The sequence below is a fragment of the Plodia interpunctella genome, chromosome 13 (assembly GCF_027563975.2).
Source record: "Plodia interpunctella isolate USDA-ARS_2022_Savannah chromosome 13, ilPloInte3.2, whole genome shotgun sequence".
Classification (NCBI taxonomy): Eukaryota; Metazoa; Arthropoda; class Insecta; order Lepidoptera; family Pyralidae; genus Plodia; species Plodia interpunctella.
The window spans coordinates 6,520,428-6,544,964 of NC_071306.1; the positions used below are offsets into that span (position 1 = coordinate 6,520,428).

A 24,537-nucleotide genomic window follows, 5' to 3' on the forward strand; every position below is an offset into this window, starting at 1 on the left:
CCACAGATATAATAAACTAAGTACCTACCTAATGCATACGTCCCGATTTTATGAACGTATAGTTTTAGATGCACGGTGTAGTGCAAGAGAAAGCTTTTAAAATAGAATTTCCTATATTGTAAAAAGCTGGCCTTGGAGAATAGAGCTCAGCCAGCGGAGAGAAATAAAAAGTAAACAAATGTCAATGTCAGTTTAATAAATCATTGTAAACCATTGACCTATTGTAAACCACAGAGGTTGTAAACCATCGAGATTCAAATCTACCCAGATATATAGAAAGCTCGTAAATAAACAGTAATAAAATGGTTTTCAGAATAGCGTACTTACTTTTATCGATTTGTTAGCCATTGTAATCTGCAGTTAACCTTTTTAATAATTTTATTAGACAATAGTTGACAATACTTAGAAAAAAAAGTTGTTGGTAATTTCGTCGTGAGATTATTTTTTATGTTATAATTCCTACATTATTACTTCACCTCATCATTCACACTAGCTAAGGCACGAACATTTCCAATTGAATATATCGACTTGAATAATATAGTTAGTCTTGTAGTAGTAGCAGTAGTTCCCTTCTCTTCGTTTAAATTATCTGTTCTAATCTAACCTTAAATCTTCAATATCTGCGTCAAGGAAGGCTAATGTTTTTGTTATTTTTATTGGTTTGAAAATGTGATTGATTTGAAGACAAAATATTATGATTTAATTAGACGGATTTACACGTTTGCTTCGGATGCTTTCACTAAATAGACATTTTTATAGCAGGCAACGTGTAAGCAAGAGAGACCAAGAAGCTAATGAATAGCAAAAAACACATATTGTTATTTATGAATTTTAAATTGCTACTCGTATTATTCTCAAGTTCTAGGACTTTAATGGCTGAACCGGAGGTCTTTATGATATCAACTCATTTCAAATGTAGGGGTGGGACATACCCTCGATCAAATATACAAAGATTTTTAGTTCCCGATGACAAAATTAGCTGGTCAACTCAATATAATGACTACAAGCCCCCAAATTATACTGAACCTGCCCTCAATGGAAAGCCCTGGGCAGATCCCGATTTAGGTAAGTATTTTTAATAAAAAATGTAAACAATTATTCCAGCAAAACTAATATTAGTCTACCAATCTCCTTTGGTATGCTCTGCTTTTTGGAGACAAATGGAGTTTGTCATAGAGCTTCAGTAGCGCACAAAGTTAAAAGTATGCTGTAAAGATCAGCGCCTGAATGACCTAGTCATTATTAAGGATGACTTCATCACTCTGTTGGAGACTAGGGTGGATCTAAAAGTTGTACCCTGGGCCGAATGGAGTTCCAAGAGTCGCCAACGTCAGCTTCAGCCAGATAGAATGTAAATGCCTGAACACCACAACACACTTGGCACATCACATTAATATTGTATTCATGTCAACCTTGCCATTTTTATGTTAAATGCAAGAATATATCTAATTTTAGCCCAAAGTATTTCTAGTAAGGTTTCTATCATATGGTCACTGACATGTGTTTTTTATTTTACTAATATGTAGTTTTGTGCATAGGTGACAGTACCTTTAAACCAAAATGGAATAATATTGATGGCAAAATAAGTAGAAAAAGTTACATGGGTGACTACCACATTGTTAATGGGTATCCATTGAATCCGATTGGGCGAACTGGACTTTGTGGGCGTGGAATTCTGGGTCGTTGGGGACCAAACCATGCAGCAGATCCTGTGGTCACAAGATGGAAGAGATTGAATTCTGGAGAAATTGTGCTTGATAATACTAATAAGTAAGTTTCATTATATTTGAATATTTAATCAAATTTCAAAAAATTTTGTTTAATTAAAACCAATTTTTTTTGGTTTTGGACATGTAAATATTATAAATGTATTGCAAATATGTTTACTATTAAACATGAAAACAATGCACCTTTAATTTTTTTATCTTTTTAGGCCAATCCTTCAATTTGTAGCTATCAAACGTGGTGACACAGGAGAGTGGGCTTTGCCCGGAGGCATGGTGGACCCTGGGGAGAAGGTTACCACCACAGCTGTCAGAGAATTTCAGGAAGAGGCCATTAATGCCTTAGTCATGTCTAAAGGTAATCATTTGTTATACTCCTATTTTATAAGATACTCAGGAAGTGCATTAAGATGATTGTTCTATATCTGTATATAGTCAATACTGTATTGTATGAAAGCTTATTCTATATTTTACAGAGGAAAGAGAAGAATGGACAAATAAGTTTGAGAAGTTCTTTAGTGAAGGTGAAGTGGTGTATGAGGGTTATGTGGATGATCGGCGCAATACAGACAATGCATGGATGGAGACCATAGCTTATAATTTCCATGATGAAAAAGGCTCCATTGTTGGAGCTCTTAATCTGCATGCTGGTGATGATGCAGTAGGGGTGAGATGGGTAGATGCCACCCCAGACATGAGTTTATATGCCAGCCATGACTCCATATTGAAGGAAGTTGTAAAACGCCATCTGGGTATTGGAAAGAGTTAAAATTAGGTTTTTATTGTTATGCAAACTTGCTTGTGATATAATGAATAAGTATAAAATTTAGCATTTCTAAATATATTACAAATTAGTTTGAAACAAACTGAAAAAGTAGTCTCTTTTAATTGTAAGTGAAGTTTTAATTTTGTTTTGTATTAGAACACATCGGATAAATTAAAAACATGTATTTAGCACAATTTTTTATTTAAATCATAGTATATAATTTACTCGGATATCCACCACAATTATTATAGCATACAAATTCTAATTTTATACACTAATTGTGTAAAAATATTGCATCAATTCTGATAACAATTTGTTGTTCCATAATGTGGTCACCTGAATCTATCACATATTGCACCTATTCATACATAACCCTTTACATAATTTACAAATACATAGTCACTCTTTATCAAAGTACCCAATTGATTTAATTTAACACCTTAGTATACCTCTAATAGTGGTTTCCATTAATCTGCTGTGCCAATATAACTTACTTTAGTACTTATATTGTTCTTCACGCAAAGAAGTGCTTATATTGGACACATATCGTCTATAGATGATAATATACCTTTTGTCTCGTTTAGAGACCGGCAATGGATCAAAACGTTACCACCACAGATCTATTTACGTAAGATCAAATAACTTCAAAGCACATGAAAAATGCAAAGTTTTTAAAATTTACGGTATACGCCTTATTTAAAACTTAAACAAAATATAAATTGATAGCCTATATTTATCATGTTATTTTAAATCACCACATTTGTAACGATCTGATGCAGATAACTGGACCTAGACTAGAACCAACTTCGATATAATTTTGTTGTTTGCTCCAAAGTATGACAATTACAATAAATATAGATTGCGAGTACCAGCTTTAATAACACATATTCACCTATGGATTTATATATATTTGACTTGTCAGAACTAATACAAGTTGTGGTACTACGCTTCATATAGATGTTTATGAACTACATGTATGTAGTAATGTTACACTGCCTAGTCGCATATATCTACATAACAGTAAGGTGGAATAGTGTACCTACTCCTTAATTACTTCGCTAATTTCATTTACAAATTTGAAATTAACTTCTGGAAATGCTTTGTAAATGCTGAAGTACCTACTGCGGAACAACATACAATCAACTTAAATGACTTAATTGAAATTCTTCATATTTCAACCAAGTGACTTAGGCCGCCTAACTTATTATGTATTTTTTTATATTTATGAACATTCAACAATAACGGTGACTTACAATTACATTAAAAAACCTATTAGTGTATATCACAAAGCGGATTTTTCACGAAATGGAATAAAATTGCGGACTTTTACATCATAAAAACCGCCATAAAGGTTTAGATGTTATAATATTAGTGCTCCCAAGAACTCTTTAATGCAAGGTACGGTCGGCTGCAAAAGTCCGTATTCCTAAGGATTAAAACTATTAAATGGACGTTTGCAGTCTACCATACCGTACATATACGTACTGCTATCTCTTTCCTCTGTGGTCCAACCTCTCTATATATGGTATGTAAAGAAAACCTTTATAAGACATAGTACTTAGATTTTCTTTAAAAATTGTACTGACACTGTCAGATTATAAATGTCATAAAGGAAAATCAGAATTTATTTTTGTTATAGTTTTGGCGATTGATGGAGCCATAGCCGAAGAAAAAATAAAAGATCATTTTATATTATTATTACAAATTTGTTACACAATCTCTGGAATAGAATCATTGTATGTGGTTTCTTGATTTTTTCACAGAACGATGAATACGAGTTCTTATTCCAATAAAACCTACTGAGGAAACATTATCATTATAAAACAACATTATCTGCAAATATTTCAATGATATTGACGAGAAAAATTAATAAACACACTTTTACATTTATAATATTAGAATGGATAGGCATAAGTTTATACTATTCACCGCGCATGAACGAGGTCGGGCCACAGATATGTACTTTGCAACAAAAACTTCTTAGCAGTGCACCAATAGCTTTATGCCTCAACAATGGCCACCAACACTCAACGCTCTACACTACATACCATACCAACCATATATACATTTTCAGTCAATATTACTAGGTTGTCTAAATTATACCGCGTTGTTACGTCATGCCGCTAGGCGTCGCCAGTGCGTTGTACGCGCGGTAACAGTTGACGTCGTTCATCAGTCGCTGGATGTTCTGAGTGAATGTTGGAAGATCCTGCAACCAATTATAGTTTTTGTTTATATTTACATTTAGTATACTCCAGTCTGCATTTCATTCGCCGGTAAGAGCTGTGTTACATTCTGAACTGTGACGCCATGAAGCCTACCTGCCTGACCTTTTTGAGGATGCCTAGCCTATCAGCTATTAAGACCTGTGTATCTTAGTCGCATCGAGCGACATGTACGGGTGGATTAGGAATGGTCCTATTCTAGGGCGGGGCCACAAGAGGCAGTATACCGTGTCGGACGGGAACTGCGCCAGTTCGTGCACGTGTTGGTGCGGGAGGCCGTCGAGCGAGGCCAGGAAGTGCGGCAGGAAGGCGAGGCGGAAGGCGGGGAAGTCCACGGCCGCCATGGCGTGCAGCGCGCTCAGGATCTCCTCGCGCAGCAGCGCGCGCGCGCCGCCCTCCGCCAGCGACGACAGGAGAACTGACAGGAACTGCGGAAGGAATTCCGTGCGAAAGATCACCTGGAAATAATACACACAATACAGTCTCACGCGATCAAAGTTCAATTCCTAAATTTTCTTCAATTTATTTTGAAGGATTTGAAGAATTTGCTGAATTTTGAATTCAGCAAATTCATCGACGTATACGCAACTCGTCGGAATTCCGCGTCACACTTGTACATGAATAATGTATAGTAACCTTATGATACAGCTTCCACTTGGTGTTGAGCACGTCCAGAGTGTGTATGTTGATCCTCATGAGCTCGATGTCGGGCTGCAGCAGCGCCCGCCCCAGCGCCGCCAGCCCCGACCGCAATTCGTTGGTTCTCCGTGCGCTTTCTTCTCCGTCACATTTGTGCATGAAGAAGTAGCGCCAGCGGTGGATCAGTACACTGTTGAATTACATATATTAAATTTAATAATGTATGTTCGTTTGCAAATACCGCAACGACTCGCAAACCTACCTTACATTACTACTACTTACTTTTAAACATTAATTGAAGATAGCGAAAGAATAACACACAAGAAACATCCATTTTCAAAAGTTATTTTTACCAACAAAACTAAGCGTCCAATATTTTCGTCGTCGCTACATTTTAAAAATAGTATAATACCTGGCCAGCAGAGAGAGCGCGGCGCGCGCGAGGTCGGGTCGGTGCGGCTGCGCGCGCGGCAGCGCCGTCTGCAGCAGCAGCTCCAGCACCGCGCGCACGCGCACGCCGCCGCCGCCCGCCTCCACGCCCAGCCGCACGCACGACACCAGCCGCTCCAGGCTGCTATCGTCGCCGCCTCTGCAAACAACCTATATATAAGGACAAATCGCAGATCGAGTTAACTCTAAAGTACGTTCGAGACTTGCGGTATGAACCCGGTATAGAACCCGGTCCCACCAGGGTAGCAGTCCAGCAAGTTGACCGTTAGACCATGGAGGTCGACCCTTACGGACGACCCTCAGTGAACCCTTACGGACGTCAGTAATTTCTCCGCAACTTGAATCGAACACACTTTCATTCATATATCGCTCAAATAAAGTCGTAAAAATATTTAAAACCTGCTTTTGCCCGGGGCTTCGCCCGCGTTATTTTTCCGGAATGAAATTTCTTATGTCTTTCTCCATACTTCAAACTACATGAATGCAAAATTTCAAGAAGATTAGTTGAGTAACAAACAAACTGACTTTCGCCTTTATAATATCATTTTCGTTTTACATATTCAAAGTTAAGATTATTTATTGAAGTTGGGATGATATACATCACTTATTGACGTCAAAAATTCAACCAAGTGTTTCCTACCTCTGAGCGACATCGAGGAACACATCAATAGCGGTATATGCAAAGTTTCCAAGTTGCGGCAACAACGCAGTGAACAACGCCAAAAAGAACTCTGTTATTTCCGCCTCTTCTTGCGCGTACGCAGGCTCGCGCAGCATCCGAAGAGCTGTTTCTGCTGCTTGTTGCATACTCTCAGCTATTATCTGGACCATACAAGAGGTAATCGTATAGAATAATAAAAAATTGGAATTATTTAAAATTAATTATAACGAGAAATATACAATTTCTTTTAGATTAGTAAAATATGTCTATAAGACATAAGACAGTAAGAGGTTTATAATGTTCATGGGCTTTTAAAACGTAAAATTTTGTAATATGAGTGTCCTATTGGAGGAATCTGGTACTGGTTTTATATTATTATTTTTGTATGGGTGTGCTGTATTGATACAAATACCTACATCTATCTAAATAATATTTTCATTTTTTGATCCAAAATGGCGGACACATTTTTATTTCAACTTAGTAAAATGGATTAATAGAAAAGGTATATTTTTGTCCATCGGACCTGATAGCTATATGAAAATAGTTTAGTGCTTTTCGAAGTTTCCGAGATCACCTTCAACACTAACCTTCTTGCTGGAGGTGGGCGCGTGCGCAAAGGAGAGCAGCACCGCAGTGAGCGGCGGCAGCGCGACAGCGGGGCCGCAGGCCGCCAGAGGCTCCGTCCAGGACGCCAGCAGAGCGCGGGCTGCGTCTCCGTTGTTGCCCGGGGCCGTGGCGCCGCCCGACGTCCGCGGCAAGCAGAGACATAGTAGCGCCTCTCGGACTACAGCCGCTGTCTGCTAATTAATATACTTATTTATTTTTTAAAATGAAGACTATATAAAAAACATCTACATAAACAAGGAGATCGTTGGCAAAGGATGTTTGACGGTTAGGTATCAAAGGTACTTACAAATAAAAGCAGAATAATAAATAATTAGAGTCGAGCACTGCACCTTTGTCTCCAAGTACCGCAATGAGACTTGCGCATGGTGATACAAGTCGCCCACTAGCGCCACGGGCTCTCGCGTAAACTTCACGTTCTTGGACAAGCTCAGTAGCAGGTGCGCCGCCGCGTGACATAAAAGTGGAGGCTCCTATCCAGACAATAACATTATGTGAATTAAATTATGAAACGGTCTTGCCTGAACACAGAACGAAAAGTGTTCCCTTTCGAAAAATGACGCCTTTGATATTTAAATGTATTAATTTGACGTTATGCGAATATGACGATATGTGCAAATGACCAAATTTTTCACGATGACGTTTATTTTCTCTCACTTTTGCGATTCTTTATGCAAAACGAAATATAATGATGAAAAAATAAAATTATTTGAAAAGGTTTTACGAAGCATAAAAAAAGTCATTTGGTACCAGTTTCTCGACCTTTGGTGATTTAATTCTTAAGTAAAATATTTATTATAAATTCTTACAGGAGAGTCGTGAGGCATGAGGAACGGAACGGCTGAAGTGAAGAGCCCCTCCATGACGTGCATCGGGACGCCGCAGTCGTTCGCGTAGCAACACCACGCGCCCATACACGCGAACATCTCCGCGTGACTGGACACAAATAACAACTAAGTAACATTATTCCAAAGAACGCAAAATTAAAGGACTACTTGCTGATAAAGTATTTGATATATGTAATTGATAGCGTTGAAACGGTGTTTCACAAATGTTGCATAGTTCTCTAGTTGATGGAACCTAACTTATGCCTTATTCTGTGCTTGTGCTGATTGGCTGTTTTGCTATTGCGTAGGCGAACCATGTAACGTCACAGGTCTTATTTTCCGTGACGCCTATTGTATTTAGATGCGGCTGCACGCACAGAGTGCATCTACAACACTATGCATGTACAACAATATACTCACACCTGCACGAGCGCGCGCGCGTGCGCCTGATTGCTGGCGGCGCGGTGCGGACGCGCACGCGAGGCCGCGCCCAGCGCGCAGCACACGCGCTCCACCAGTGTGCCGCCCGCGCTCATGCCGCCGCGCCGCCGCGGTTCCGGCTCTATGGGCGATATCACAATATAAAACTATGATTAAAAATTTAATCGATCGTCTACGAAAATTTCAAAGAGTTTCCAACTGCGTCCTGCCAATCCAGTCCATTCAAATTTCTTGTATACCATTGAACAAGCAAGTAGGCGTGCAGCCTACGCCTGCGATGGGAAGTGGTCACCTCAACTAATGAACACCTGCAATACCAGGGGCGCTGCCAATATGAATAAATATTTTCACACCCTTTTTGAACAGTTTAGTCTTTGGGCAAAACCGTGACTGGAAGCTCATTCCACAATATCAGAGTACGCGGGAGGCATTTCCTTTTAAAGCGCACTGAACGCTAGGGTGTGAGGATGAATCCCCCGTCGGTAGCGAGAGGTGTGATCACGGAATATAAAATAATTGTTATTTATGTTCCGCGGGTTCGATAATAGAAGAGGGCTTTTCGCATCATGTAAAACTGTAATGTAAGTTACTGTCTAGTTAGATATTAATATATTGTTATTAAATTAGGATAAATCACATAGATGGAGCTAGCCCCAAAGAAAGTTCAACACTTGTGTTATGGGATACTAACTCAACGGTACTTTATTTTATAACAAATACATATATAGATTAACATCCAAGACCCAATCAGAAAAAAATCATTTTCCATCATGACCCAACCGGGGTTCGAACCCGGAACCTTTAGGTTCAGAGGCAAGCTCTTTCACAGATGTAATATGATATGTGGCCGTCCAAATCAAAAGGGACCTCAAGGCACTCGGCACTTATGTCATTATTGCTGTTGTTTTGTATTCGAACAACGGCAATAAAGACCTAAGTCCAGCCTCCATAAGGTCCCTTTACACTGCTAGAGAAAAAGACTACAAAGCAGTATCTCGAAACACAATACGCTACCTGCAGTGAGCGCAGGCGCCAGTCGGCCCAGCAGGCGCGTGAGCGTGGCCAGGTCGAGCAGCGCGGCCAGCAGCCGGTCCGCCTCCCCCGCCCCCGCTCCCGCTCCCACACCCGCGCCCGCCCCCGCGCGCCACCCCGCCCGCGAGTACACCCCCGCCAGGCACTGCCACCGCTCCAGCTGACACCAAACAATTCGAGTCAATGACCGAACTGAACGGAACTTTCCATCCCAAGTGTAACTGATATGTAGTAATGACTTTTTTATCCGAAACATAGAGATTTTGTCGTCGTCGAAATGACGTCTTCAGAGAAAAGGCTGCGATTAAATTTCTTGCGCCGCTTCTTCTTCACCTGGGCTTTGGAAGTCGGCACTACACTTAGTTTAAATATTTTTTTAACGTCAATAAATGATAATGTATATAGTAAGTTAATGAAACAATTTTGAATTTGAATATATTTTTGCCGACCGCCACAAAGAGAAAATCTTCCCGCCAGGCTAAGTGTTGTTCGGCTTAGTGAAACTGCACGGCTCCGACGGTGTCATGTCGAAGGTGATATATATGATTCCAATAGTAAATGCCTTGCCTGCACGTTCTAGTCTGACTCGTTTTTCTCATGATTCGACTACAGCGCCATCTGTTCGTAGTCGATCATCTGTGCAGCTAGTAACGTCGTGAGCCATGCCCCATTGTTTTGACGACAGACAACACAGAACATCGCAAAAATAGTATGAAACTTCGACGTTTGTCAAAGTACGCCACTGTCAAAACATATAGAAAACAACGGAGCATCGTGCTGCATCGTCGCAACGGTGCACGACTGAGCAATGGGACATGGCTGTTAGTCTGCTTTTGCGTCTACGGCGTTATGCACATGGCGTGGTAGATGACGCCTCAAATTCAAAACGTCTAGAGAAACTCACCACCGACGTGAACACATCAAGTGGCGCTAGATCCGCCACTCGAGCTACGCACTCGATGCAGTGCTTGAGGAATGTGTGCCATTCTGTTTCACCCTGAAATAACAGGATATATTATTACAATACTTTTGCAGTATAGTTCGAATCAATTGTGATGACATGAAAACAAATAATATAAAACATACGAACATCATCATCGCAAACTTCGTTGTCTAGATGCTGCAGTTGGGCCTTGTTGTGCTGGAACTGTATCTTGTTCAGCACGCCCGTCACCAGCGCTTGCAGCGCCTCCCAATATCTGCAATCAACATTCATTTAGTAATCCTCTATTGTAGGATAAACAACGAAGTCACGAACAATAAACAGTCAATGTTACCTTATACGTTATATGAGAAATAGTACGTTATGGAGGGATTGCTCACTTTATTATAGATGCTCATAATACGTCCCAAGCAACTGCCCTCCTAACGGCCCTCCTTTTCGTGAAACGAAACATATAAGCTTATATCTTTAAAGATCTAATAAATACATCACGTAACCAGAAGCATCAAGCACGACAGCGTATAGATGAGATTTTTTTATTTAAAAAAAAAAACATAATTATAAATATGTAACTTACTTGGGCGTATCTTCAGGCTTCAAAATATCAATAAATTGTGTCCATATATCTAAGCAATTTACAAATATGTCACACGTTGGCACCTACAAGATAAATACTAATTAATAAACCATTTGAGTAGAGCAGAAAAAGATCCGATATGCGGTGCGATACGTTTATAAGCAGCAGCGCCCCGGGGATTCGTTCACGTGAGAATTTCGGGATAAAAAGTACCCTACGTGTCACCTGAATTTATATTCTATTCGTGTGCCAAATTTCATAATCCGTCTAATAGATTTTGCGTGAAAAAATAAATAACAAACATTTATAATATTAGTAGGATTTTGACGTAGCACGTTACGGATGTCATAAAATTACGAAGCAAATTATTGATTATGATTATAGTTAATTTTTTTACTAATTAAAAAATATATTGTTACCTGGAATGTATACTGGAATAGATAAGATAAGAATTCGATTGCATCAAATTCTGGTTCGGCCTCTAGCCTCTTGAAATGCAACGATACAAATAGTTTTAGGAGTTCAGCTAACTTGTTGAGATAACTGGAAGAAACAAACATATTTTTATATTTCATAAGCTAAACTCGACCTTGGATTCGATTAATTACATAATGTAAAATAAGAAAATTCACCTGGAGGTTAATATATTTTTAACACGATTGATTTTATTACATCGAACTTTTTTCGATTCGAAGTAAGACGCAGCGAACCAATCACATTGCGGTGTAGTTGCAACTGTGTCACAGTGATTGGTTACCTGCGTGTCACTGCGAATAGACTCGATAAATGGTGTAAAAAGCAAAATCGCACTACGCACCCAGAATTAATAAAGATATGTGATCTGAGTAATCGCCTGTTATTCTAAATGGAAGTCGAACTGTTTAATATTTTATATAGTTTTATATTTTATATGATAGTTTTAGTCTGACACTGTGAGTTGTGTCCCCTTGCTCGCAAAAAAGAGTGTGGAGCAGCTCTCACGCCGCTCGTACACTCTGCAAGACAGTACTGACTCGTGTGGCGCCTGCATCATGTGCTGAGGGTCGTGGGTGAGATGGCGCAGCAGCCGCAGCGCGCAGTGATGCAGCCGCAGCGCGGTGGTGGCGGACGACGGCGGCGCGTAACGCCGGTACAGCAGCTCACACACGCCGCCCAGACCCGCCAGCGCCGCCTCCGCACTCTGTGATATACAAGGTGTTAAAGTCACCCTGTATAAGTGTAGTGCCAAATTGTGACTACCAACGACTGGCGATACTATCGGACTCGATAGCGTTAAGTGTAGTGTGCGTAATAAATGTTGTAAGTGTTATACACGTAACAACAAGCTCCTTGGTTGGACAACACATAAGTATTAAGTTCACGAGAATAAAATTGACCCTTCATAAATTTCACATTATTTTTCCACAAATGTTAAAAACATATATAAATTATAAAAAAGGTGATCTATCAACCCAGCTTCCTTTCGCAAATATTCTTGAAAATTACACCATTCAAACCACTAAATAAAGTCAAATATCAACAGCTACAGGAACTGATTTTAAGTACATACATGTGACTGCGTGGCTATGCTGCCCCAGAAGAAGACTGTGGTGACGAGCGACGGCGGCACGTGCGAGGACAGCGGCAGCCACGAGAACAGGTGCTGCAGTGTGCTCAGGCACTTCACTACTATCTCCGTATTCAGAGCCCTGCAATATTGTCATTTACATTTGAATGAGCACCAAATTTCTTGTCATACGGACTTTATCCTTGAGATTGACCGTATGTCAAATTAGCCTACATGAATATTTATGCCTCGGAAATAGGGGCGAATTCGCAATGAACTTGGATAGCTTGATGTGCTGTGGACTGTACACAAAATTTTTCATTTTGTACAAATGATCATTAAATTTCAAGGGCACATGACCTACTGTGAGTACAAAGTGACATTATAACAAAAGCAAAAAAAAATGTAAAAAAAGAAACATTTTTTGGCACAATAAGGGCAAAGAAAAAACGACTAAACACTCTTATCCTCTCACCATTATTTCTGGAAACAATAGAATCAACGATGAATCATACACAATATTTAACACTCACTTATCTACATTTCTTGACTGGTCTTCTCTTGCACTAGCAAGCAGATCGGGCAGAGCAGAGACTTGTGGAATCCCACTAGTGGGCGACGGCGGGGGATTTGACTGACCTTCTTGAACATTTTTCTCTAAAATTGCTAAAATTAAACATAAAATGTGTATTATGTTTAGACAGAAAGTGTGCACTTAAACTTTTTCCTGTTTTAAATCTATATGTCATACAAATTTGAGTCCCATATCAGAATTTACTGGCTACTTCGATTTGGAACACAGGTAACATACCACTCAGTGCTGCTAATAACTGAGGCACCCCCTTGAGCATAAGCCTCTCCAGCTGGTGTCTCCTCTGTGAAGGCAGTAACACGCCCGTGTCGCGCGCCGCTCCCAACTCTTCGCTAGCGGCTTGTGCCAGCACCAACCCCAGTATGCAAAGATGTCCATCACACTTTGTTAACTACAACAATATAAAAAAATTTAAAGGCATATTAAAATTTGAATTATTTTTATGGTCAATTATTTTCCAAATAGACAAGACCAATTTTATTCTTTCTTAAAAAATTTACGTACAGTAATTAAACTTATCAATCCTTTGTGGTTGTGGGATACTTAACATCTGCAGATGTAACAGATAATCAAAGTTTTTGTGTCATATACATGTAGTGTCATTGAAAGGAGTAAGAATGCTTAAAGTAAAAATTATACTTACTTCAACAATATTGTCAAAGAAATCAGGATAAAGATCAGGCCAATCATATCGAGCGATTGAAACCATTAGTGCAGCTAGTTTGTTGCGAATGAAGTACACCATCACTTCGTGCTTAGACATCAACTCATTCCAAAGCGTTAGCCTTATCTCTGTTTTTTCATTATTTGATAAACTTATCCATTGTCTATTTATAATATTCTGAAAAAAGGAACAACATTTATTTCACATATAATCTATTATACACATGTGCTCCTCTGGTGTTACATTCTAAAAATATATTTATTACATAACATCCAGAAGAAAAACCTTCATATCCATACAAGGATTTGCTAAAGTCTCACCCATAAAAATTATATTATTTTTATATACTGTTGTGACATGTGAATGAAACATGTAGACTCAGGAGAATGAACATTTATTTAAAATATGCATGTGTCCGGATTTGAGATGCTTAATTAACATTTTATAATTTATTTCCTAAATCATCTCATGTAATGTGCAGCCATATAATCAGGTCATAAAAAGCATTTAATTTCAGTTTCCAATATATTATACAAAAACGATCATTTTAATCAGACTCTGTTGTGACATGAAAGAGAGGACAAACAGTCTATATTAACTGTATGGGTGTATTAAGATTATTTTTAGTACAATATTTATAGCCAGGAAAGGATAGGATAATATTTAGTACAATTTAATTAACTAATATTCATGAAATTGACTTTTGCCATAAAAAGAAGACTTAAAATTAAAGAAATTTACCTCTAATGTTGTTAACGTGAACATCAAGACATATTGGTTCTGTGATTTTTGAAGAAATAACAAACAGTGTTTCCATGAGTCTCTTCTATTAGAAAAATTTTCCAACATACTTTCTATTTCCCTCTTTCTGTAGTTTGTAGTTGTTGGTGCAAAGAATTCTGACATCAACACCTCTAAAGAGGCCAAGGCCTCGTTTATATCTATATCACCCTGTAAAATATAGCTTTTTATAAAACATAACAAATCTAGTGTAGATACTGCGATATATCTTTAATTTCCATGAAAAAAATCCAGATAGATACTAAAACGCAAGATAAAACATACTAACCATGAATAAAAGAGAATTTTGTGACTGTCATGCAAAATCACATACTTTCGTTACTGTAAGAAAATGCAACGTTCAATGAAATGCAGGAAAACTAACGTAAAATACTGCAAATTTTAATAGAATTGAATAATTTAAATACTCTTGGAAGTTTTAGTTCTACATCAAGCAAGCGAGCAATCATACCCTACCTACCATCATCAGACTTGTATCAAAACAAGTCAAGATTGAAGTTGAAGCAAGACGTTGACAATCTGGCCGTGCGCAATTTGGTGCCGTGCCATCAGTCCGTGCCGTGAGTGTCTGTACCACAGTTTACCTGTACTGTGTTGTGTGTGTCTGCTGCTGTTGTGTGACAATGCTCAATAAACCTTTTGTCTAACAAAATACCAACGAACAATGTCGCCGGTTATCCTAATGGGATTTATCCAACACTGCTACATACATGTTTATAAATAAATGATTTTATTTAACTACCTATTATTATACGCAAGTTAAATTATATATTATATTATCTATATACCACAGATTTAAAAAAAAACATTACAATGTACACGTAGGTACTCATTTTTGAAAATCGGATCTGGCAACACCAAACCAATACATAATCATTTCATTTGAACAAAATAAAATAGGCTATATAGGCGATGGCGATTAGATCAGCGTGTCGGTCGAAGAAAATAATAAAATCGAAGTACCCTACGAGTATTCTAATCTAATATTCTTTTTGAAAGCAAAACGACCTAGCAAGTACTTATACTATAAACAGAAATTATCTGAGGATTTGCTATGGCAGTGAATAGGTTTATGCACCCGCGAAACATTTACAAACAACCACCTGATTTTGGAACGCTAGCGAAGAAATATACAGAATTCGCATCCATAGCAAAATTGGTAAGGAAAAATAAAAATACAGCATCATAAATATAATTATTAGTAAACCCTATAGTTTTATTTGCTGACTTGCAATAAAATATAATTCTTGTTTCAGGATGTGACCGGCAAAGTGAGCATTGACTTTAAAGACCCACATTCATTGAGAGTCCTAACTAAATGTTTATTGAAGTCTGATTTCAATCTTGATGTTGACATACCTGAAGATAGGTTAGTTCCAACATTACCACTTCGACTAAATTACATATTATGGATTGAAGATATTTTGAAGGTAATAAATGAAGAAAATGGTATATGGGGCCTAGATATTGGTAAGTTCATAAATATATCTAATAATGTTGACTTACTTCTATAAATGTTTTCCTTATTTACATAGAGAAATAAGTGAGTATATAATTATTTTTGCCATCATGTTCATGTCAGACACTATCTAGAAATGAGAAATATTTTTAGTCATATCTCTGAAATATTTTGTAGGAACAGGTGCATGTGCAGTGTATCCTCTGTTAGCTGCCTCAAAAAATAAATGGTGCATGGTGGGGACTGAAACGGATGAAGCTAGTTTTATTAAAGCTCAAGAAAATGTAAAAAGAAATAATTTAGAGGCACTTATAACAGGTATGGTCTATGAATCTGGAATGTTTACCTGGTAGTAATACATGCATGTTAATCTTCTGTGACTCAATCTAATTATAGGTAAATGTTTCCAGTGAAGAAGAATCCATCCTCAACTGTAATTGATCATGTACTGTCTGAAGAGTCTGAAAAAAAATTCGTTTTTTCAATGTGTAATCCACCATTCTATAGCAGTTTTCAAGAACTATGGGAATCTCGAAGTCCCGCAAGGTTAGTATTATCAATTTTCTTGTAATTTGTACATGTATATGAAAGCAAAGGACAGGTACAGATGGCATATAGGAAAGTATGTCTATGCTCAGCAAAACACAAAGTGTATATATACTACCTAGCCCTACTCTGTATTTATCAATCATAGAATTGATAACTATTTGACTTGAATGAAGAGAAGGTCATAATGATTTAAGTTTATAGATTTACCATCAACACACAAAGAAAAAGAAATTATATATCAGGTTCATATCTACTGAGAACCAATTTGAAGTACCTAATTATGACACTCTGAACAACTTGATTATTTTACAGGCTTCCACCTAAAAATGGATTCACAGGATCTCCTCAGGAGCTGATTACTGAAGGTGGAGAACTAGAATTTTGCAAAAACTTTATAAATGAAAGTAAAAATCACAAAGACAGAGTTGTGTGAGTATAGTATAATGTACTTATCATATAGCTTTGCTTAATTCATAAAATAAAAAGGTTTATTAAATTGCTGTTTTTTTTAGAGTTTATACTACTATGGTGGGCCACAAGTACAATTTTAAGGAATTGCTGGAATACCTAAAATCTGAAGGTATAAAATATACACACACTGAATTCTGTCAAGGTCGTGTTACACGCTGGGGTCTTGCTTGGACTTATCAAGACTATGACATTTACAACTTAGGTATGTTTAAAACCCATAAATACTACCTATAAAAGCAAAAGTTAAGATTCATGGTTTTATCCCAAATGGGTTACATCTGACAATATATACAATCACTACAAATAAAAATTAAGTGTATATTTATTTGTAACTATTGCAAAATAACACTTCTATTTATTTCAGTGCCACCAAGAGGCCAACCTCATAAGAAGAATCTTCCAATAGCTTATTTACTGCCTGCAATACCTGACAGACCTCATGATGTAGAAACTGCTTCAAACAAACTAAAGGCCATCATGGATGACTTGCACATGACATACAAGGTGATAAATAAAAGAGGAAACAACATAATGTTAGATGTTACAGCACCTACCAACACTTGGTCCAACCAGAGACGTAAAAGAAGGCTCATGCAGAGATTGGTGGCAGAAGATGCCAAGAGGTCCAAACCTGAAGGTAATGCTGAACCTACTAGCATCCACTTGTCATCTACACTTGAAAGCGAAGAAGAGAAGCAAGATCAAGCAGGTCATAAAAATATCTGCAACCCAGAAGAAATGAGTAGCATAAATAACAATATAAACAATAGTGATTCTAAAACCAGTGACAATCTTGTGGTACATGCAATGCTTAAGATATTAAAAAGAGATAATGACATCATAATGGAAATGGAATTCTTAAATGGTACTGCTGGTAAAGAAGGATTGCATCAAATAGTTCAATACATTAAAAATAACTGGAAGTAAAACATGTCTGTTATTTCATAACAATTATAAAAATGTAATTTCTACAGATCAACTTGGGGCAAAACACATTTTTTGAAAGGTATATAGGAACTCTCAATAGAATTTTTAAGTTTGTAGGACAACAAAATCGATTCTATATGATAATGACACCGAGCGAGCGAGGCGATAACTTTCGAACCCGTCTGTTTTGCGGCATGGAATTTGCAGGTACTCCGTTGTATGAAGTGTTTACTAAATCTATGGGTATCGGTAATTTAATAGGATCTATCAATATAATGTTAATATCGTGGGGCAACAAAACGTGGGGTTAAGTCGTTTTTGAAATTTGAAATATTCATAATTTTGTAAAAACTCATCAAAAATGTATTCTTTTCGCGAGGTCTAAGTTATCGCGTTATATACAACAAACATACATAAAAAAATGTAATTTTGCCCCAAGTTGATGTTTATGAAAATATATTGGACTGATACTTGAATGAAGATTTAAACTTGAAACTAAAGGTAACACTGGGATTTTTACAGTAAACCTCAATGTGGTATAGAGTTTTATCCTGAAACATTAAAAAGATATACAAATGTCAAATATCTGACAACACTTGAGTGAGCTGAGCTAGTGACGTGACCGAACTATCGATAGTTAACCTCGATTTCGATAGCGACTGGTAAATTGGAATTTGAGTCATTACAGCAGGATGAATATATATATATATATATATATATATATATATATATATATATATATATACTATATTCGAAACGAGAGCGACAGAGACATGTATTATTTTCATGACACCAGTCATAGAACTCAAGTTAACGTACTTATTGATACCAAAATAATACCTACTTATTGATTCCATATTAGCGATAGTACATAACGTGCAGTCAACCGCATCTCAAGCTACCCTGCACAGAACTCCACGCTAGCGGTGAATTTGCATTGATTTTGGACAAATAGATGTGCTGTTAACAGTCTATGTATAAAGAGTAGAAAATAAATGAGTGCGCTGTATCCTCTTGGCTGGCAACAATAGGTGTTCATTATATCGAAGTATTATTATCTTAATGGAGGTCCATATGGATAGCGTAGCGTAGGTACGCTACGCTATCGGTACTTTTGTTTCAATTTGGACGATTTTACTATCGATAGTGTGGCGTAACCGTAATACTTATTATATCGATACTATTGAAAGCTATAAAGTCATCGATAGTTGTATTATCGACATTCGACATACCTACCTATCGATCGACTACATCCAACACTGTTTTCTTCTAATGTTAGGTATTTATTGAGGTGTTAGGTTTTTTGAGGTAACTTGAAAACAAAGTTATTTGAAAGAAGGAGTCATGGAAGCCCAAACTTCTCAATCAGAAATTCCCCCTGAATGTCAACCCGATGAGGTAGTTAAACTAGAACAACAAGTGGTACCAGCGACCCCTTCTGGTAACATCACAGAAAGCTGTTCATCATTAGCAACACCTGCGATGCCGAAAGATATCAATATCCAAAAACCGTCCCCGAAAAAACCAAAGAAACGTAAACCCAAAGTACCGCGAGATGTTACGGCACCAAGGCAGCCTTTGACAGGTTAGTTTTCTTTAACTTTTTTTGCGATTTACCTGTTTATATTTTAAATGCGAAAGTAAATTTGTTTATTTTAAAATTTATCATATATATAGCTAAGAATATGGGATAGGACTCAGACTATATTTTAATTATTTTATTTAAGTACCTACATTTCTCGTGAAAAGTTATAAAATATTGTGCAGGATATGTGCGGTATTTAAATGAACGCCGAGACCAGCTCCGAGCTGAGCAGCCAGATTTAGGTTTTGCAGAACTTACTCGCCAGTTAGCCAGTGAATGGAGTAAGTTGCCAGCAGAAGAGAAACAACAGTATTTGGATGCAGCAGATCAGGATAAAGAGAGGTTTGTAAACATTGAAATACTGCATACAAAGACTACAATATCCAACTAATAAAATACCCAAAATCTATGACTAAAATAACACAGCTATTTTAATATTTTTGCAGATATATTAAAGAATGGGCAGAATATAAGAAAACAGATGCCTACAAAGAATTCAGACGTCAGCAGCTGGAACAAAAAGATTCAAGTGTGCCCTCTAAAAAAATAAAGCACAATCCTGTACAAGATACTTCCACTGTTGTTAACCAGGGTGAGAATTTTAGCTACTTGTGAAAAACATGCTCACATCTTAGATAGTTGTTCTTGGGTGGTTCTCTGAGTGTTTCGACCGCTGCAGTCGCTCTTGTCCAATAATGATAGTTTTACATGCAGATGTTTAGGCATAACACGACTTAGGCACACTGTGTTATAGGTATACAGCAAGCAAAGGGTCTGTAACAGCTTGTGGTAAATGATAAACTTAATTGAAATCTCTTGAATCTATCTCACAGCTACCTTTCAGGAAATACACAATCCACAGAACAAAATGGTGTACCAGTTAATGGCAATACAGTGCCACCAAGTCAGGTGACACGGCAACAAACACCACCCAGGCCAAGACCTTGTATAACACCAGCTTCAGTAAGTATAATTACAGAAGTGTTCTTCACATTTGTAAATTTTTGGTAGAATGGCATGATAGGTTATTAGGTGGTAGGGTAATCTCAGGTAGGGTTGGGGTAGGAATAGGCAAAGGCAGACAGTTATATAATAATACAATTAATAAATAAAATACAGACCTGTAAATAAAAAAATATGAACTATAGTACTACAACTAAATCACTGTAAAATTTAGAACACTTTTCTTTCTTATTTAAAAGGTGGACAAACACTGATTAAACAAGGCAACAACTGTGGTCTTACCGAAATGCCAGTGGTTAACTTTTTGAGAAATTACTATACTAGTTGTAAATTTGACATGAAAAAGTGCCTGTGAAGGTCTTAATTTCTGAATATATGATTTGATTGGAATGGAACTAAAATCAATCAAAATAATAAATCATTTGCATATATAAATTTTATTGAAATTAGTTTTATGTTATTTCAGGAGGACCTTGGGGGTGGGGACACGGACATTCCAATATTCACAGACCAGTTTTTGCAGCATAACAAACTAAGAGAATCTGAACTTCGGCAGCTTAGGAAAGCTAATGCAGACTATGAGCAACAGGTTAGTTAACGGTTCACTCAGTATTCATATTTCAAAAGCATAGAATCTAAGAATAAAAATACCCAGCTCAGTATTTTTTTTCTTAGATTCTATAGAAACACCTGGTAAAAAAAAAAGTATACAAATCCCAACAAGACGTTCTAACTTTGGCCAACTGATGCCCGGGGACAAACAATTTATCTTTATTTCTTAAGACTCTTATCAGTGTAATCATAATTTTTAAATAGCTAAAAATTTTTCCGGACATACATAATGTTGTCAAATATGTATTGAGAGGCTAAAGTTAAAATATTAATATCTTTAAAAAAATCTCTAAAATCTCTCTCTCTTCTTTTCAAACCATATATAGCACGGATTGCTCTTTTTTGTAAAATGAAAATAGTGTTAATGGTGCTAGCACCCCACAAAGTAGTATCCCATAAGACATTACACTATGAAAATAACTAAAATAAACGAATTTAGCAGTTGCTACGTCCGTCAGTTGTCTGATTCTCCTAACTGCGAATGCCGCGGTACTAAGTTTTTTGGACAGGCCATTAATATGAGCGTCCCATTGTAATTTAGAAATGTGAGAATTAAGAACAAGAAACCTATACCTGAAAGTATATTGCTTGTCATTAAGTGTATCAACTGGCCTATTGCAATGTCGCAACCATTGTTTGCTATTACTTGTAAATTGAAGCTCTGCTGCATTTCAGAATGCTATCCTGCAAAGGCACGCGGAGGAGGTGAGCGGCGCGACGTCGCGGCTGCGCGCGGAGACGGCGGCGGCGGTGGAGCGCACGGCCGCGCTGCACGCGCACCGCCGCGCGCTCGCCGCCGCGCTCGTGCGCGCGTTGCACGCGCTCGCCTTGCCAGGTCACGTGTCAAGGGCATCAATACAATCAAAGTGAAACTGCTCCATCTTGATTGAGCAGTCTCATAACATTTTTTTTAAGATCTAATTTGGGCTTCATTCAAAGCTAAGTATAAGAAGAATTAAGAGCATGAGAAGTAAAATTGTTCACTTAGAAGGAATTTAAAAATTCCTTGGTTGTCAGTAAATACCTATTTTTTTTTCCTGGATGGATGATGTAACTTTGGACATGACATGTTTAAAAGTCGTCTTATAGTAGGGTGAATAGGACCGTCAAATTTGACGTTGACTTTAACAGTTAACGTCAAAGTGATGGTGCAGCCTACCTTACGAAGGAAAGTTTAAACAATTTATTATACAGTTATCAGTGTTAGTTTTAGCTGTTACGTGTAACACTGATAATTGAATAATAAACTGTTATATGTTTTTTGAAAATTAAATTAACTGTTCAACAGGGGGACCTGCTGGTGCAACAGATGCTAATATTGACGAATACATGGAAAAACTCCAAACTCTCGCCACAGAAAATAAAACCCATGCAGTAGTAAAACAGGCTCGCGACATACTGACTAAAATAGAACTACCTACTAATTGATGTTTCAATGGAAATTAAAATTTACATAGTATTATTTTTATTAATATGTCAATCAATATACAATAAACAGTACAATACATAGTATTTTTATCTAACCTTAAACTGTAACTTACTACTATAAAAGTAAGCATACAATTATAAAGTTCATGCAAAATTTTCAGTCAATCGAACTTTCTGACTCATCATCAAATTCTGACTTGAAGTTCTCAGAATTATTGGTCTTATCTGCAGAGTCATCATATTCATGTAACTGTTTTCTCCATAACTTGATTAGAGTATCCCAAGATCTTCTGCTGTATTTAGTATATTTATCAGGAGTCTTTGGATGATCTTTAGTTCGTTGATCTCTGTAAAGATAGAAATGTGGAATATTTAACTAAATTAAAAATTCTTTATTCAATTATCTATACATCACTTATTGACATCAAAAAATTACTTAAACTAAGTCTACTGCAAACTTCCAAAGTGCAGATGAAGAAGATCCTTTTCTCCGAATATGTCAATTAACAAATATAGGTCTTATACATATACATATATTAAAAACTAAGAGAATGAATTCACATCGTTATTTAAAAAATGTAAACAAATAAATAAAAAATTATAAAAATTTACTTATGCCCTTATTGAATGTGTTACACATATATTTTTAAGTCCCTGCTTACAAGATCTAGCAGCACAATATATCAGTCAAGACTTTAATGAAATACAAGTTATATAGTCCTTATATTTTCAAAAATAAAGCTCAAGTACTTACAAGGGCACTTTTGTTGTATAATTGTGGTATCCAACTGTGTTTTTTCCGTAGTCAATTTGTTTTTGGCGCCTCCCAAGAACTGACATATCTGTCTCCAACTCCAGTGGCTTCCGTGGAGGTCTACTGAAAATATTAATATTTGGCATGACATACATAAATGAATTTGATTGATCATATTTTATCATAATCAATACAGAACAATTATAATTTTGGAATAGCCAAGAAGAATGAACAAAAGTAAAATAGTACTTATCATCCCCAAAGGGTATCTATATTTCAATATTTGTTTGTTTTTAAAGCTATATGTATATTTTTATAGAAGGTACCTTGGTTTCTTTTCTGCTTCACTTTTACTGTTTGGCCGAGGTCGTTTTCTACTCTTCGACTTTTCTTGTGCATCTATTCTCTGTCTGTTTTTCACTGTAAGATTTAAAAACATAAGGAAATCTTAATAATATAAAATGGTAATGTATTGTATGGGACAAATGAAACTTCAGTGCAAGCAACTTCCTTTCCTTCCATCCTTTGGACTGCTGAAGACTCACAGTCCATATGTGCCTGCCTGAATCATATACATATTGCATGCATGCACCAACCTAGGTACCTACCAATTAATTTCATTGTGCTTGGTATTGCATTGGGAACATCACTAGACACCACTGGATCTGCTAAGATTTGTTGGGTCAGACAAAACACAAAAAAAATATTGGCAAATCCCATTCCCACGCCAGTAAATACTTACCTTTTACAGTCAATTCATCTTCTAGAGACCGTTCTGACTCAGTAGCCCAGTTCATTATTTAAATATGATTCTATAAACAAATATGCAAGCAATCAAGAGATGAGTGGAGATGTATTATTACGTATATTACGTGCACGTTTTGTTTTTAAATATATTTTGATATTATATTCTTTCTTAAACGAATAAAATTTGCAAGGAAAGGAGAGCAAGCGTCGGTTGTTTCGTTTCTTTGTTGAATTGGTTCAAGATCACAAATTCTCTCGCATCGCAAAACTCACAAGCAAAGTGAGCGAAGCGATAGCGCTGATTGCGCGCGCTAAATTTGTTGTCAAGTCAACTGTAATTTCGTCGTTATAAATCAATGTCATGTCATGACAAAGAGACATTCACTGCAGGCTTTGTCTCATAGTAGGTATGTATCATAATCTCATGGATTTAATAAGTACTTCGTATAACGTACCTACTAATTCCATGAAAGCCCCGCGCGCGAGTCCGGTCTTGCCTGCCTGCTTGCCGTGCCGTTCAGCCGACCTGC

General features: G+C 37.1%; 5 protein-coding genes across 12 annotated transcripts; 3 read left to right on the forward strand and 2 right to left on the reverse strand.

Annotated features, from left to right (window-relative positions):
- The first annotated feature begins 340 nt into the window (after positions 1 to 340).
- LOC128675048 (uncharacterized protein) lies at positions 341 to 2,678 on the forward strand. 2 transcript variants are annotated; one of them, XM_053754140.2, is made up of 5 exons: positions 341 to 498; positions 860 to 1,065; positions 1,539 to 1,770; positions 1,934 to 2,082; positions 2,201 to 2,678. In XM_053754140.2, the coding sequence occupies exons 2-5, from the start codon at positions 873 to 875 to the stop codon at positions 2,491 to 2,493; spliced, it is 867 nt and encodes a 288-aa protein (XP_053610115.1). In that variant the 5' UTR covers positions 341 to 498; positions 860 to 872; the 3' UTR covers positions 2,494 to 2,678. The 2 variants fall into 2 exon arrangements, with proteins under 2 accessions (XP_053610115.1, XP_053610114.1); XM_053754139.2 differs by lacking the exon at positions 341 to 498 and having other exon boundaries at positions 508 to 1,065.
- ebo (ellipsoid body open) lies at positions 2,675 to 15,214 on the reverse strand. Of its 4 annotated transcripts, none has more exons than XM_053754130.1 (21): positions 14,973 to 15,214; positions 14,453 to 14,662; positions 13,691 to 13,888; positions 13,267 to 13,438; positions 12,989 to 13,121; positions 12,459 to 12,597; positions 11,923 to 12,089; positions 11,329 to 11,452; positions 10,910 to 10,992; positions 10,480 to 10,588; positions 10,294 to 10,386; positions 9,372 to 9,549; positions 8,337 to 8,478; positions 7,899 to 8,025; positions 7,422 to 7,562; positions 7,053 to 7,265; positions 6,445 to 6,626; positions 5,767 to 5,943; positions 5,352 to 5,544; positions 4,943 to 5,173; positions 2,675 to 4,699 (listed from the first exon to the last, which is right to left on the reverse strand). In XM_053754130.1, the coding sequence occupies exons 1-21, from the start codon at positions 14,976 to 14,978 to the stop codon at positions 4,601 to 4,603; spliced, it is 3,117 nt and encodes a 1,038-aa protein (XP_053610105.1). In that variant the 5' UTR covers positions 14,979 to 15,214; the 3' UTR covers positions 2,675 to 4,600. The 4 variants fall into 4 exon arrangements, with proteins under 4 accessions (XP_053610105.1, XP_053610106.1, XP_053610107.1 ...); XM_053754131.1 differs by having other exon boundaries at positions 7,053 to 7,262; positions 14,973 to 15,122; XM_053754132.1 differs by lacking the exon at positions 14,973 to 15,214 and adding an exon at positions 14,781 to 14,964.
- Positions 15,215 to 15,393: 179 nt separating this feature from the next.
- Positions 15,394 to 17,920, forward strand: LOC128675047 (uncharacterized protein). The gene is made up of 7 exons (XM_053754137.1): positions 15,394 to 15,671; positions 15,769 to 15,982; positions 16,149 to 16,289; positions 16,382 to 16,517; positions 16,833 to 16,949; positions 17,033 to 17,193; positions 17,356 to 17,920. The coding sequence occupies exons 1-7, from the start codon at positions 15,567 to 15,569 to the stop codon at positions 17,916 to 17,918; spliced, it is 1,437 nt and encodes a 478-aa protein (XP_053610112.1). The 5' UTR covers positions 15,394 to 15,566; the 3' UTR covers positions 17,919 to 17,920.
- Positions 17,921 to 19,141: 1,221 nt separating this feature from the next.
- Positions 19,142 to 22,581, forward strand: Hmg-2 (High mobility group protein 2). Its single transcript, XM_053753715.2, has 7 exons — positions 19,142 to 19,503; positions 19,686 to 19,845; positions 19,950 to 20,095; positions 20,348 to 20,466; positions 20,933 to 21,055; positions 21,754 to 21,913; positions 22,367 to 22,581. The coding sequence occupies exons 1-7, from the start codon at positions 19,263 to 19,265 to the stop codon at positions 22,504 to 22,506; spliced, it is 1,089 nt and encodes a 362-aa protein (XP_053609690.1). The 5' UTR covers positions 19,142 to 19,262; the 3' UTR covers positions 22,507 to 22,581.
- Positions 22,527 to 24,342, reverse strand: Slbp (Stem-loop binding protein). 4 transcript variants are annotated; one of them, XM_053753718.1, is made up of 5 exons: positions 24,003 to 24,342; positions 23,869 to 23,928; positions 23,587 to 23,680; positions 23,261 to 23,380; positions 22,527 to 22,853 (listed from the first exon to the last, which is right to left on the reverse strand). In XM_053753718.1, exons 1-5 carry the CDS (start codon positions 24,055 to 24,057, stop codon positions 22,664 to 22,666), a joined length of 519 nt encoding a protein of 172 aa, XP_053609693.1. In that variant the 5' UTR covers positions 24,058 to 24,342; the 3' UTR covers positions 22,527 to 22,663. The 4 variants fall into 4 exon arrangements, with proteins under 4 accessions (XP_053609693.1, XP_053609692.1, XP_053609695.1 ...); XM_053753717.2 differs by having other exon boundaries at positions 23,261 to 23,383; positions 24,003 to 24,338; XM_053753720.2 differs by lacking the exon at positions 23,869 to 23,928 and having other exon boundaries at positions 24,003 to 24,337.
- Between the last annotated feature and the right edge of the window lie 195 nt (positions 24,343 to 24,537).

Bases quoted from the DNA above. Each gene is read 5' to 3' on its own strand.
- LOC128675047 (XM_053754137.1), top strand. From the start codon at position 15,567: ATGGCAGTGAATAGGTTTATGCACCCGCGAAACATTTACAAACAACCA. The intron at 15,983-16,148 runs GTAAGTTCATAA...AATATTTTGTAG, and splicing joins TATATGGGGCCTAGATATTG to GAACAGGTGCATGTGCAGTG. The intron at 16,290-16,381 runs GTATGGTCTATG...AAATGTTTCCAG, and splicing joins TTTAGAGGCACTTATAACAG to TGAAGAAGAATCCATCCTCA.
- LOC128675048 (XM_053754139.2), top strand. From the start codon at position 795: ATGAATAGCAAAAAACACATATTGTTATTTATGAATTTTAAATTGCTA. The intron at 1,066-1,538 runs GTAAGTATTTTT...TTTTGTGCATAG, and splicing joins CTGGGCAGATCCCGATTTAG to GTGACAGTACCTTTAAACCA. The intron at 1,771-1,933 runs GTAAGTTTCATT...TTATCTTTTTAG, and splicing joins GTGCTTGATAATACTAATAA to GCCAATCCTTCAATTTGTAG.
- Slbp (XM_053753717.2), bottom strand. From the start codon at position 24,057: ATGAACTGGGCTACTGAGTCAGAACGGTCTCTAGAAGATGAATTGACT. The intron at 23,384-23,586 runs GTACCTTCTATA...TAATATTTTCAG, and splicing joins GAAGCAGAAAAGAAACCAAG to TAGACCTCCACGGAAGCCAC. The intron at 22,854-23,260 runs GTAAGTACTTGA...CTATCTTTACAG, and splicing joins TATACAACAAAAGTGCCCTT to AGATCAACGAACTAAAGATC.
- ebo (XM_053754130.1), bottom strand. The intron at 12,598-12,988 runs GTGAGTGTTAAA...ACAATATTGCAG, and splicing joins CAGTCAAGAAATGTAGATAA to GGCTCTGAATACGGAGATAG. The intron at 7,563-7,898 runs GTAAGAATTTAT...TTGTCTGGATAG, and splicing joins TCATGCCTCACGACTCTCCT to GAGCCTCCACTTTTATGTCA.
- Hmg-2 (XM_053753715.2), top strand. From the start codon at position 19,263: ATGGAAGCCCAAACTTCTCAATCAGAAATTCCCCCTGAATGTCAACCC. The intron at 20,467-20,932 runs GTAAGTATAATT...ATGTTATTTCAG, and splicing joins CTTGTATAACACCAGCTTCA to GAGGACCTTGGGGGTGGGGA. The intron at 21,914-22,366 runs GTCACGTGTCAA...ACTGTTCAACAG, and splicing joins GCACGCGCTCGCCTTGCCAG to GGGGACCTGCTGGTGCAACA.